Source organism: Varanus komodoensis, unplaced genomic scaffold (genome assembly GCF_004798865.1).
Source record: "Varanus komodoensis strain SLA01 unplaced genomic scaffold, ASM479886v1 scaffold77, whole genome shotgun sequence".
NCBI classification, from domain to species: Eukaryota; Metazoa; Chordata; class Lepidosauria; order Squamata; family Varanidae; genus Varanus; species Varanus komodoensis.
The window spans coordinates 2,350,569-2,364,543 of record NW_025336442.1 but is presented as its reverse complement, the minus strand read 5'-3'; the positions used below and the strand labels follow the sequence as shown (position 1 = coordinate 2,364,543).

At 55.3% G+C, this 13,975-nt stretch overlaps 1 protein-coding gene across 1 annotated transcript in view; it reads left to right on the top strand.

The window, feature by feature from the left end:
- The first annotated feature begins 1,636 nt into the window (after nucleotides 1-1,636).
- The window catches only part of FNBP1 (formin binding protein 1), a 97,806-nt gene continuing 85,467 nt past the window's right edge, over nucleotides 1,637-13,975 (top strand). Inside the window, exon 1 of the mRNA XM_044453017.1 lies at nucleotides 1,637-1,907. Coding sequence (XP_044308952.1) covers nucleotides 1,884-1,907 — 24 coding nt within the window. The 5' untranslated portion in view covers nucleotides 1,637-1,883. The remainder of the gene's footprint in view (nucleotides 1,908-13,975) is intronic.

The following is a 13,975-nucleotide window of genomic DNA, read 5'->3' as shown; positions in this document are numbered from 1 at the left end:
TCCCAGGAAAGCACGATTCTGCCTTTCTTTTCCTACAGAAAGAGAATGTGTGTGTGTGTGTGTGACTGGGTTTGCCTGGCATGACAACCCCCCGTGTGTTGCTACCCACCATGGCTTGTAGAACCCAGGCTGATTCCTTCTGGGATGGCTTGTCTGAAGGCCACAAGCCACTCTGAGCACCCACGGTGTGTTCTAAGGGCCCTTGCACCCACAGCGGTGTGCTGCTCTGTCCAAACATGGACAAAGAACCGGGCATGTTCAGACTGGAGAGAAGACTGAGGGGGGGAATGAGATCCCTCTGTAAGTACCTCAAAAGCTGCCACAGAGAGGAAGGTCAAGGTCTCTTCTTGCTGATGCCAGAGCGCAGGACACGGAATAATCAGTTCAAGTTGCAACGACCCAGATTCAGGCTGCACATCAGAAAAATCTTCCTCACTGCCAGAGCAATACAGTGGGACCAGCTGCCCAGAGGGGTGGGGGGCTCTCCCACACTGGAGGCATTCAAAAGAAACTGGACAGCCCTCTGAGTGGGATGGTGTAAATGGGTGTCCTGCAACAGCAGGGGGTGGACCTGACGGCCTCCATGGCCCCTTCCAACTCTGCTATTCTGATTCTATGAGTCTACGAACATGGGTACTGGGAATCAGATAGGGACTCACTTGCAGGAATGGCAAGACCCCTTTGTCCTGCTTTCTTGGGTACCTGCCAGTCCCTGTCACCCCACCAGCCCCCAAGTGGCATTTGGGGGTGGCCCTCATTGGCTTTCCGCCCTCTCTGCTCTGCTGATTTCATATTGCTGTGGCTTTTCCACAGTTTGCTTTTTCTCTTTTGACAGAACTAGAGCACAGCTTCCCACTTCCAGTTAATAAAGCCCACCTTAAAACCAATTAAACATTAAAATAATGGGAAAATAAAACAGTTTTTGCCTGGCGCTAAAAAGAATAAAGTGTCGGCATCAGGCAAACCTCTCTGGGAGGCATATTCCAGATATACAAAGCGAATTGCTCAGTGTCTTCCCATTTCATGCGTGTACTTATTCTGTATATCTTTAGAAAGCGTGTAAAGGTACAGCTGCTCAGGTTAGCCTTCCGATGCAGCCGCGCGTGTTCAGACATGACACTCTCCTACAAATCCCAGCATGCCCAGCGGGGGACTCCAGGGCAGCCCCGTGCCGGTTTCGGCCGAACAAAGCCCCACGGTGCCCGTGCGGGGAGCTCGCAGGACTCCCTCCTGCCGAATCACGCGCAGGGTCGCGCCCTCGTGTAACGGGACACCGCTCTGACGGCTTGCAGCACGCGCGGCCGTGCATCAGTGCGAAGCGCGCGCGCGCGGGTCTCTGCGCCATCGCAGCGCTGCGGCTCGCGGGGCGCCTGGCGGAGGGACGCCCGGGCCGCGGCCGGAGCGCCAGGCCCCTCGCAGCGGGGCCGCGCGCCGCAGGATCCGGCCCGAGGGGCCCCCTCTGCGTCTGCGCGGCCCCCTGCCGGGCCGGCACCGCGCCCCCGCGCGCTCCCGCGCGCCTCCAGGTGGGCGCATGCGCGCACGGGCCCGGAGCTGTCAAGCGCTCTCCGCCCTCAGTGCTCCCGCGCCGCGCTCGCCGCCGGACGTGCGGCTTGGCCGGGCCATCTTGCTCGGGAGGGGAGCGGCGAGGAGCGGCTGCGGCGGGGAAGGCGGGCTGGGGCGGCCGGAGGAGTCCCCCCGGCGCGCACGGAGGGGCCCGACTCCGCTGGAGACGCGCACGGAGCCGCCGCTGCCTCGGCCAGCCCGCGCTCTTTTCCTGCCAGCATCTTGGAGGGGTGTGCACCTCTTTTTGGGGGTGGCAGGGCCAGAAAGCGGGGGCCCGGACCCCGGCCCCTCACCCGCCCCTGGCTGGGTCTGCCGGAACCATGAGCTGGGGGACCGAGTTGTGGGTAAGTGCAGCCGGGATGCGGGGAGCCGAGCGTGGCTTTTTGGCGGTGCCTGCCCCTCTTGTCGCGGCGTGCGGGTGGGGGCGGTCTCCGCGGGGCCGGGCGAGGCGGGGGGCTTCGCCTCCCTCGGCGCCCGGGCGGCGCAGGGAAGCAGCCCCCCCGCGCGCGCGCGCGCGCATCTTCGGGGAGCTCCAGCCTGCGTAAAAATGGTGCAAGAAAGTTCGCCCTCTCCAAACACCTCTCTCCGCTCGCCCCGGCGCGCACGGTGCTCTCTTGCTTTCCTTCCGATCCCCCCCCCCCGCGAGAAACAACGGTTGTTGATGGGGGGGGTAAAGACACCCCACCTTCTCCTCCGCAACGTAGCACCCCCAGATTTTCCTTTTCCTTTTAAAATGCATGGATATATTTTAGAGATGTTCTCCAAGCTGCTGCCGAGAATGGAAGATGCCTGTGTAGGTGGCCTGCGAAGGCGGCGAGCGAGTAGCCGCGCCCCCCGCCCGGATCCGTGCAGTCTTTGCCATAGTCCATCCTTTTCTTCCGCAAAATGTGTACAGTGGTTAGCGGAGACTTGGGCCGGGGGGGGGGAGTTTGGGGTGCGGGTGCAGGGGAGGCAGGCGCCATTAAGTTTCCTATTCAAAATTGTCTTTCTCGAGTCAGGAAGGAAATAGGTTTGAGATCGCTGCCTCCGAGTTGCGTTAGCTCCGACATCAATGGAGAAAAGGGAGGTGGGGGCGCAGGAGAGAGAAAGAAAACCCAGCGAGGAAAGAGATTTTCTGCCTCCACGTGTGAAGGGCACTCTCGGTTTCTTTTTCTTCCCTTTTAAGAACTGAAATAAGGCACGTGTTAGGTTTTGGGGCTTGTTGCCCGGGGAAGGTTGCGGACGGTTTCAGCTAAAGGAGGGAAGGAAAGTTTGCTTCTAAAATGTTGCACGCAGGGGTGAGAAGCATACGATGTTTTCAGTGCTTTGGCTTCTTCTGCCTTCATGAATGACCCCCGGAGAGTCCCCGCTCCTTTTCGGTGCCTGTTTTTCACCAGCGTTCGGCTCACGAAATGGCCCGCGTGCTACTAACCCAGCATGTGAATGAGAAGTCACCCCAACCCCCGTTCTTCTTCTCTCTCAGCAAGATTTAAGACAAGGGAAAGAAAAGGAGGTGTTGCAGGCGGGGTGGGGGAAGGAGAAATCCATTTCCAAAGCTTTAGTGTTTTTCCTCTCTCTTTTTTATGGCAAAGAGTTGGCAGAAAAGCAGGGCCATGGGGTTATGCATATAAAAAAGACTCCAGCTTAAATAAAGAGCTCTGTGGAGGGAAAACAAAACAGCCTCGTTTTGGATGCTACCAGGAAAGGGGGACAAAAAGCCGTGGAAGCTGCTGCTTGTCTCCCGAGAGGGAAGCCCCCCTGAGCTGAATGGGGCTTCCGGGAAAGTGTGTCGGACTGATGCTTTTGTTAAAAAGGCCCCACAGGGTGGGCACTGTGCAGAGATAAAACGTGCAGCTCTTATTTGCCTGCGGTGTTTTCGGGCTGAAGGGTTGCTCTTGGAAAGCATGACTTGCTTCCCAGCTCATAAATGCTCCAGAATAAAGCAACAGAAATTATATATTCCCCCACAGCCGATTGTCTTCCCCCTTCTTATGTGCCCTTTCCGTGGACTGGGGAAACTCAGGTTTTCAATCTGCAGTTGAGTGAGTTGTTACGAGCGTCAGCCTGGCCTACCTCACAGGGGTGTTGGAAAGGACCTGCCAGGCCGCCCTGAGCTCCTCAAAGGAAAGGCAACATGAATGTGCAGTGCATCACCTTCTGCTGCCCTTGGCTGCCAACGACGGGCGTTTCAGCCCTGTTGAGCCAAGGAAGGCTGCTTCCCCACAGTCCTATATCCTGTTTCCTTGCAGCGACCCCTTGCTCTGGCCTGTGGGAGGCGAGGCCGTGTCTCCCCCCACCATCCTTCCCCAGAAACAGAGAGAGAAATTCTGCTGTGGCACTTGAAAGCTGTGTCCGGGGCCCGGGGCCCTTGCCGGCAGCTTGCACCCCCGCAAGGAACCAGCTGACAAGATCCCGCAGAGAACCGGTGATTTCTTGATCCGTGCTGGGTTGCTCCCCACGGTTTGTTATCTCAGCTGGCTTCCACCAGCAGGATGACCCACGTTTCATGGTCGATTAAAATCCTGCGCTGAAGCCATGCCTGTGGCTGTTATGCCTGGAACCAGCCGCTGGCCCCTCTCATAATCTTTGCTCTTCCACCATTCCAGAACCTCTGTAGACATGGAGCATAAGGTGGGATCGGTCAATAGGATGCCTCTCACATCTGTATAACTGTATCAAGGCTATCTAGAACTATCCGGCCTGCTAGAATCCCCAAATGGCCGCATCCTTTTCCCCAAGCAGGTCTGGGATCTGAGTTAAAGAAGAAGAAGACGCATAGCTAACGCGGGGGATGGTAGGGTGGAACCATAAGGAAACCTTTGGATTTGCCGATCCGCAAAATCACTTAATGGCAGGGTGTTAATGGAGGGCTTGGGCAGCCAGAAGGAAACCGCGCTGCTGGTTGAGGCTGTGTGACATTAGAGGGTTTCAGCCTTTTGACCACGCAGTTGCTGCCCGTCGTGAGAGGGCTTCCGCCAAGGTGCAGTTCTGAAATCGCTCACTGTCGCCCGGGTTTCGCAGGTCCTCCGTCGGAGCGGGGGATCTCAGCGTGGGGGTGCAGCGGCCTGCGCTGTCTGTTTGGTGGCTTCGGGCTGCTTCCTGGGAGGAGACGCCGAGGCCCTGCTTTCTAGATAAGCGGTTAATTACAAAGTTGGTCTGTCTGTGTGGAGATTCCTGCGGTGTGCGATAAATACCGGGCGCTGGAAAATCGGCCGATGACACTATGTCTGCTCACCGGTAATGGCTGTTGTCGGCCGGGTCTTACGGTGGGGATGCGCGGCAAGGGACCTCATCCTCCTGCGTGCAGGTGGCTTGGCAGCCTCCTGCAAGGCAAGGGGGGCGCTGCGTCCCCACACCTGCCCTGGTGCACAGGGGGTCCCCTCGAAGGTGAAGGGGCGCAGGCTGACTTTGGCCCATGCTGGTGCTGTGACTGGGTGCCTCTGAGCACAGAACAGAGTGCTTCTCATGGAGGGCGGCTGAAGAGGGTGGAGGGGGCATGGAGCCCTCCAGTCCCCAAGGGATCCTGAGATTTGCGGGGGGGGGAGCCAGGCACCTCCTGCGCTCGGCCCGCCTCTTCCTGGGTACTGTCCACTTGCCCTGGTGGCCCAGGTGGCCAAGGGGGTGAGGAGGGGGCAGGAGAGGCCCGGCCTTCTGCAGGCAAGCGGGAGCCGTGATGAGCAAGAGCAGCCGCGGGGGGCCCACTGCGCAGCTCTGTCCAAACCTGGCGCTGGCAGAGCCGTGTGCCTGGGTGTGTCTCCACGCCGGGGCAGCCTGGCACACTCGGGAGTGCGTAGCAGCTGATCCGTGCCAACACAACACCCGCCACTACTACGAGTAGTGATCCCCCCTCTCAGAGTAAGCATCCCAGATTGTGTGTGGGAGGGCTTGGCTTGGCACGCAAGCAGTGCGACGGCACGCTGCCTCCGTGCGCTGCGGAGGGGAAGGATTAGGCCCGAGGCCGCACTGCTGTCCGCTGGAGCTGGCCCGGGGGCCTGTGGGGCTCCCTCGGTGGCCGGCAGCAGGTGGGGGCGCTCTCCAAAATGGGCACGGCCCCTGCCAGCACGCACCCTGACCGATCCGTGCCGGAACCGTTCCTTCCCTGCAGCCTCCGTCCCTCCTTTCCTGCCGAGAGGCGCACAACACCCACCCCTACACACACACAGCCCGTTGCAGACATAATGGCCACTCCCACAGGTATGCACAGACAGTGGGAAGGGGCGCTCCCCCGAAGGAGTGTGCGGCCCCCAGTTCAGACAACGTTCCAGGGGCTTGGCCAGCTTCTGGAGGGAAAGCCTGCCCAGAGCAGCTCCTTTCAGTGGTCGTCAGCTCCTTCAGTATCAGGCAGTGGGTGTGCTTCTGTGCCCCAGTTGCTGGGGAACATAGGTGGGGAACGGCTCCTGTGCTCTTGCCCTGCCCTCGGGTTTCCCACGGGCAGAGGGTCAGGGGGAGGGGCTGGTCACAAGCAGGTGTCACGGGGCTTGCTTGGACCAGTTGTCCGGATCAGCCCCACTGTTGGCTCCCCTTCGTCCAGCGGGGGTCACGCAGCTGTCCTCAGAGCACCACCCGCGGCTGCCCCCATGCTCTCGCAACCTGGGGATGCTGTAACCGGGGAGGCCCCTTGAGGAGAGGAAGGCTCTGTCTGTGAGGATGTGGAGCCACCCAGCTAAATCCGGCCACGCTCCCACTTAAGGCTCAGTTGGAAGCGCTGCTTGCTGGAGCAAGCTGCCCTTGGGGGCTTCCAGGCCCGGTGCCGCTTGGAGCTCTCTGTGGTACCCATAGATCCTCGTAGGAGCATCAGGCGCTGCCCTGAATCAGTTGGTACCGGCGAGCAAGTGCAGCCCTGCAGGGGTTGCGTCAGGGCGTTCCCCGGGCCCTGCGCTGAGATACTGGGTTTGAACCCAGGACCATTTACATACTCTGCTGCCAGGCTGCTGAACTGCCCCCCTTCCTGTCTCGCCTCTTTGTGAAAGCGCATCTAGGGAGACCCTTGCGAAAGATCTGACCGGCGGCAGAGCCTGCAGCCAGGCTGCACAGCGCCCAGCGGAACCCCAGTCGCGACTGAAGCTGCGCAAAGCTTACAGGAAACGGCAGAGCAGACGCGGAGACGCTGGGGAGGCGCAGCGAGTAAGGGTTGCCTTTGGAATGGTTGCAGTGGAGCTTGTAGTGTTGCAGCATCGCTCTTCATTGGCCTCGCCCGGTTTAGAGCTTTATAGGCAGGTTTTCCTCGAGGAATGAAGCTGACAATATAATCATTGCTTTATCACTGAATGCTGATTATCTTGTGGTGCTTTGCCATGGTTTATTTTGTTAATTAGTGTGGCCTAGTGGTTAGAATGCTGGCTCGAATTTGGGAGACCAAGATTCAAGTCCCTGTTCAGCCATGAGGCTCGCTGGGGCCAGGCTTGGACTCTCAGCCTAACCTACCTCACAAGGTTGTTGTAAGGATAAACCAGATAGGAGGCTTACGTAAGATGCTTCGCGCCCCTTGGAGGAAAAAAGAGGAATACTATCAACCATCATTTGGATGGTTTCATTAGAAGGCAGTGCATATATTTGCAGTTAGTGGGCTGGTCCTGGGTTCAAGTTCCTGCTTGGCGGTGAAGCTCACCGGGTGACTTGAGGCCAGTGTCTGACTCTCAGCCTCTCCTCCCTCACAGGGTTGTTGTGAGAATGAAATAGGTTCTATGCACAGGTGTGAGAATCAGCTTGGCTTCCTTGCAAAAGGGGAAAAAAGGCAGGTCATGTAAAATAATAATTTACGTTAATTAGTAGTGGCTCAGCCCTGGCAGGTCTTTTAAACTCATTACTAGCTCTGCTTGTTCAACCCTTTCAGAAGCCTTGAAGAAACTCATTCTGCCTTGCAGACACATTGGACTGAAGGCTTAATCTTCACTACAAATAATATATTTTGTTTAAAAAAATCCAAGCGTGAAACCCTGGGAATGTGGGGATCCAATCTGCTCCAGAACAGTTAGGAAAAACATGAGATAGTGCTGACGTGGGGGAACATGACAACATGTGTGCGCACACGCACTTTCCTGAGCTGGTGTCGGCTGCTCTCGGAGGAAAAGTGCTTTCTTGAATATCAGAACGCGGCTGGTAAAAATTAAAAATGCTCTCTCCGTTGTCTGTTTGGCAAAGCAATTTGCCCTTCCACACAAAAGCCGTAATGGAGAAACTTCCCCATGCTTTGGATGGGAGATTCTTCTGAAATGCAGGGAGCTGGGCTGGAGAGGAAGGGCTACCAGCCCAGCCATGAGAATCCACCACCGCCATCCCTACCTGGCGGGCCTGAGCCTGGTTTAATAGTGACGGCCTCTTCCCAGAGAGACTGTGCTGGACCTGCAGGGCCATCCTCCAGCAGGCAACCCCTTGAGAGGCTCGGAGGGCGGCAGCAGGGGGAGGGCCTTTTCTGTGGTGGCCCCGTTTAAGACAGCCCTCTTTGCAAGACCTCCCTGGTCATTCAGGGGCCTGACACCATTAGCCAGCTGCCATTCTTTTATTCTTGGCTGGGTCTTTTTAAATGTCTTTAAATGTACCTTTATGCTACTTTAAATTTCTAATTCTTGTCATTTTTAATCTATTGTATTTTACTGTTTTCATCCTTTGTGGTAAACTGTCCAGAGAAATGAAACAATTAACAACAGCAGCAACAATAATCCAGGAGCTGCTCTTTCCCCTGGGTTCAGCTTCCGCTGCTCCCACGAAGAGGGTAGCAGCTACCCCCGGCCTTGTTGTGCTGCTGCCTGCGACCAAGCCAGAAGGAGGCTCAAGAGGCTCCAGGAGCTGGGGTGGCCGCCCCTGCCGGGGTGTACACCTTGGGCCCTTACAAGACGAGGCCTGGTCGTTGGCCCAGACTCTGATAGCAAGAGCTTCAGAGCAGCTGTGTCTCTGCCAGCTTGCCTGGAGCAGGGACTCATTCAGAGATGCGGTGGGTAGCCTTGCTTGATGGTGTGAATAAGGGCAGCAGGGTGCTGCACGGAGACCAGACTGCTGGGAATGTGCTCAGAGCAGGATCAGGGGAGGGGGAGTCAGGTTCGGAAGAGAAGTCCCCTGGCACCAGGTTGAAGGAGCTGGGCATTTGTGGCCTGGAGAAGACCGCTCTGTAGGAGCAGACGGGATGCATGCTTCTGGTCGGCTCTTGAGAGAGTGGTCCAGGTGGCCGCTATTTGCACATATCTGCAGCCTCACGAACTCTCAGGCGTGGTGGGCAGCCTGGCTCCGGTGGAGCACGTGGGACCCTGCAGGGTTCCTGAGATGGCCGCCCATAGTGGGGCGGTTTTTGTGCAGGTTGTAAAGCTCTTTGGCAGTTTAGTCTCCGGCAATAAGAACCTTGCTTTTGGCCCCGCCCCATATGCCTTTGGCCCCACCCACCACCCTCATGCGGCTCCCCCCCCTAGTTTTTCTGAAATGGAATCTGGCCCCGAGGCTGCAAGAGCTCCCCACCCTTGCATTAAGCTCAAGGAGGGTCAATTTCAGTTCCCTTAAAGCAGGGGAGGAAGCTGCTTTCAGCCCGAGGACCAAATCGTGCCACATGCCGGCCTGTTTTCACTTCAAGTTCTAACTGGTACTAAATCTTAGCAGTGGCCTTTCCACCTTTTTGGAATGGGGAGGGGGCAAATAGGGAACCCTTTTGAGGGCCCCAGTTACCCAGCCTAGGGGCTTGTTGGCGCTCGCCAAGCCGAGGTTCTCCACTGGAGCGCTTGAGTGAGATCTTGCCCGCCCAGATATTATGGCTGGGCCCGATGTCGCAGAATTTCCGACACCCAGAAGTGAGCCTATTTAGAATCTGCCAAGGCCGGAGCAAGAAATCCGGCAAGGTGCAGCGGACACGCCTCTGAAGGGGAATTCTCAGGCCGATTGCAGCCGTTCCACATTAACAGACGCATCTCTCTCTGGCAAGCTGGTGGTTAGTCCTTTGGCAGCTGAATTAACGTGCTCTAGAACGAGGTTTCAAAGAACTGCTGGGTCGAGTCGATGCTGATAAAAAATGTCCGAAGCCTGCCAGGGCGTCTTCCTCACTGCAGGGAGCTTGCACCATTTCCGCTTTAATTACTCTCCAGTCTTGGCAGCAGCATGTCAAGTTTGGCTGCTCAGAAGGGCTTTTTTGTCATCAAAGGGCAAAAGAGATTACTAAATCATCCGAGGTTCTCTTTTGTCTTGGTGCGCAGCTTTCCTGCAGGGTGGAATCATCATCATCATCATGCAACAAGGTGCGCTGTTTTCTCCCTGGTGGAGGCACAGGGACGTGCCGGGAAAGCTTCCGAACAGCCTCCTCCTCGCATGCTGGCCTCCTTCGGAAGGTGATCTGTGAGGTCTGTCCTCCTGGAGCGAGGCACAGAACCTCCAGTCTGGGTCAAAGCCAGTTTGCCTGGGGTGGAGAGCAATCTAGCCCTGCGGGGTTCTCCCTACAGCCATATTGGTTTCCCCTCCAGGGTTGAAATGCCTCTCTCAAGGACTTACTCAGTGGCGGAAAGAGCTTTAAGCTAACACATTTGGGGGTATCTAGGGGAGTGTCCCTGGCCAGCCCCAGAATGTGACCCCCCTGCCCCAAGAGAGCCCCTCTGGAATTGAATTCCGAGCTGAAAGCAAAACACCCCTGTTCTGAGCAATGCATTGGGTTGGGCTTAAATGCAGCGCCTGTGTGTGCACGTGCACAGAGAGAGCAATCTCCTTGGGATCCGGCTGAGGCCGCTTTTGTTGCTCTGCTATTAGGGAACAGACCTGGCTGCAGGAGTATTGGAATAATCTTGCATCTGGTACAGCAACGGCTTTAAGCAGACTTGCCGTGGCTGCTTGCCTTGCCAGCGTGGTGTCCAGCCTGTCCGAATGGAGCTGCATATACGGGCGCCCCACCCCCTGCCGTGGTGCACCACTACCCCTCCCAGAGAGAGGCATTTGTCCCTGTCATTTCCCGCTGGGGGTGCATAATTCTGCCCAACTGTGTCTCTGTCCCTTCCTACTCTGCCCTGCCTTCACACGGTACGGGCTGCAAAGCTATGCACCGCCTGGGGAAGCCTGCCACCTTGTGGCTGAAGTTGGTCCTCTTTGCTTCAGGAGCTCAGGCACATTTAAATGAATTAAAATCAATTAATGCACGTTTAAGAGCAGAAATCACCCTGCAGCGCATATCCCTGGGGTACCCCGAGTATGCATGTTGAGTTTCAGGGGGGCTAAGTTTCACCCTCTTGATGGGATGGCATGGATGGGCAGACAGACAGACAGACAGAGACCCTCTTTGTAACCATTCCAGAATTTACAGGCCGCCCAAGGCGAACCATTTCAAACTAGGACATAAAAAGAGCGCTACAAAAATCACCATACTAATAAGACTAAAAACTGGGGAAACACCACATTGTGGGGCTGGAGTGGCTGGGGCTGGCAAGTCAGAGTCATTACAGAATAACCCAACGGATTCCTCGAAACGCTTTGGGTGGCCACGCACTCCCCTCCTGTCCCCCAGAGCCGAAAGAGACCTCGCCGCCTGCCAGTCCTCGTGTGGGGGGGAGCGGAAGGGCAGGACATAATTTGAAGGCTTCTGGAAATAATAACCCCCAACTTTTCAACTCCTGCCTCCAAAGGAACATGATTTCTGTACTAACGAGGCGAAGCCACTGCTCCCCAGCGTCTTGCAGCCAAAATTGCCTCCGAGCCACGCCATATTTACATGTTGAAACAATCCCCATACTTATTGGTAAATGATTTGGAAAGCTCCTCCGCCTTTTGCTCACTGAAGGGAAGTGAGTGAACAGGAAATGGTGGTTACCAGAACGCGCTCAGGGTTTTCACTGCATGGGGGTTCTTATGGAAGGAAGGCAAGGCTGCGTCCGGCCTTGCTTGCCTCGGTACGATTGCTACTGTGGGCGCTGGCCCGACCAGTTGCCTCCGCAGTGGAAAATTCAGCCAGAAAAGGGCCTCTTCCTCCACTGGGTGAGTGAATCAGGTGAGGCCCAAACCGTCAGCAGTTTCCTCCAGAAGCAAGTTTGCCAGGAGCACGGCTCCCTCCCTTGCGCTCCACCAACAGCCTCTCGTTGGGCAAAAAGGGCTTTGTTTCCAACATACATCCAGTGAGCTATGAGCCAACAAAGGACAAGTCTATGAGCATGCACAGACTGATTTGTTGGACCCAGACCGGACACTGTTTCCAAGAACCCTCCTTTGCGTGGGGACCACCCCCCCAGAGAAGGACAGGCTTCTCAGATCCACACAAGCCCTCTGGTTGACCAGCTTTCTGTCCCGACACCCATCATGGGGTGAGGGATCGCCCAGCCTACGCTCGCTCCTCTCCCATAATGCCCCCCTGCACTTCCAAGCCCTGTTACCTCCCAGGGTCTGCCTGAACACCTGGAGGCAGCAGCTCTGAGGGAAACTCCAAAGATTTGGTGCCACCCTGGCCCTGGGGAAGCGCCCCAAGACTCCAGCCTCTTGCACTCCCGGCACAAACCCAACGCTGAGCCGCACCACGCCAGTGGCATGTCGACTTGGTGTAGGGCGGTGCCTGGAATCCAGGTGGCCACAGGATGATTCAGAGGCCAGGGACCGACCCCTGGTGTTTCCTTCACGGTGGGAGCTGAGATTCTGGCCTTGGAGTGCCCGCCCTGCCCAGCAGCTGCCCAGAAAGGGCTGCGCTGGTTGCAGCTCCGAGGTCACAAATACGGCCTTGCGGGGGGGGGGGGTCTGTGGGGCTTACAGGAGGCAAAGGAGGAGGGCCTTGGGTGCTTGAGGAGCTGGAATCAGCCCCCTAAGTGTTTCACCTGGCGGGAAGAGTGCCGATACCTGCAAATCCCTTGACTTACAATTAATTTGTGTGCCACTCAACGGGAAGCTCTTTGGGCAGCTGACAGCAATCCTACGGAGCTGCACAAATGTTTCTGAGGGGGGTTTGAGTATGAATTGACTTTTCTGTAGCCCGGAGCAGTAAAAGCACTCGACGATATTCACGTGGATCATTCCACCGATTCGGAGCCTGTTTCAAGCAGGAAGCTGACCATAGCACAGCTCTTAATACTTTGAGCTGATGTCAACCGAACGCTGCTTCAATGCGCTTTGTCTCACTGCCTCACCAAATGCCTCTGTCGGGACAAACTGAGCAGAAGCTTTGCCATCACAGGGCTGCTAAAAGCCTGACACTCTAAGAGCAGTGTTAGACTTAAGACAAGACTGGATTCCCTGTTGCAAGTCTTGCTTCCCAGCACACCTTAGAGATGCTAATACTTGTCCTTTGGAGATACATGCTTAGATGTGCTAATGATTTACCTCTCCTGAAGGTACTTCCTGTATTGGGTTGTCACAACCCCCTTTGTTTTATCCTAAGGTGCCTCTAGCAAACAAAGCTTCTTGTACAGCCTCCATCTTCATAGTGCCCTGGGGGCTGCCTGCATACCACATGTATGCCTGAATAAACGGTAAAAGATCTTTTGAGTGGATACCCCCAGAAGGCTTTCAAAGGGCGTTTTTTCCCTCTTGACACCTCTAAAATATCCCATCCAGGGAACTGCAACAAAGAATTGTCTATATAGGCCAAACATTAAATTTCCCAAGTTATTAAACCTGCTTTTGGATTCTTTGTAACTTAGAAAAATCCATTTAATGTTGATGTCCCATAAAGTCAATTGCTTGCCAAAGCAATATTTGCTCAATGTTTATCTGTAAATAGGACAAACTCCCAAGGAATAGTAGGGCTTATATGCAAAAGGCGAATAGTTCAGGGGGTTACAGGCAGTCTCACTGGAATGCACAACAAAAGAGAAATTTTAAAATCTTAAAGGGATTTTTTTGCTTTCTTCTGCAGCTTTGATATGAATTAACAATGGGGGCAAATTACAGAAAAGGATGGAATGTCTTGAATATTTGCATGTGCATTCTCTGAAAGTACATCACGCATAACAATTAGGACTGCAGGGTTGTGTTACTCTTGGAGCCCTAGGCTGCGGGGGTTTCTCTGGCTGGGGATTAATCTCTAGGAAATTCCCTGTGGATTAGACTTGAGGCGTTCAAATTGCGGTTCTCGCATTAATAAAAGCTCGGCTGAGATTTGTCTGCATGTTGTTATGAGGTGTGGGTTGCCACAAGGGTTTTATGCGGATCGAGTAAGTCACACTGCTCCCTGGATATAGAAAACTACATAGCATGTTGCAGACTGGAATATTTCTTCCTGATATGTTCCTGTTCTACTTGCAGATTTTTGCTTTGGTTTTGGTTTTAGTGGGTGGGGATATGGAGCATTTCAGGATGAGATTTTCTGCACACATAAGTGCTTAAGTCCAGGAAGTGCTTGCCTATAACGAAGATTAAAATTTAATTGAAAGCACGGAATGCAACCTGTTCATTTGTGAATTAGGATGTGGGGCAGTTTTTCCTCACCTGGGGAAGTGAGCTGAAACTGATCCAGATGTGTCCTTGTTTTTCCTCTTTAGAGAGGATTACTTCTGAT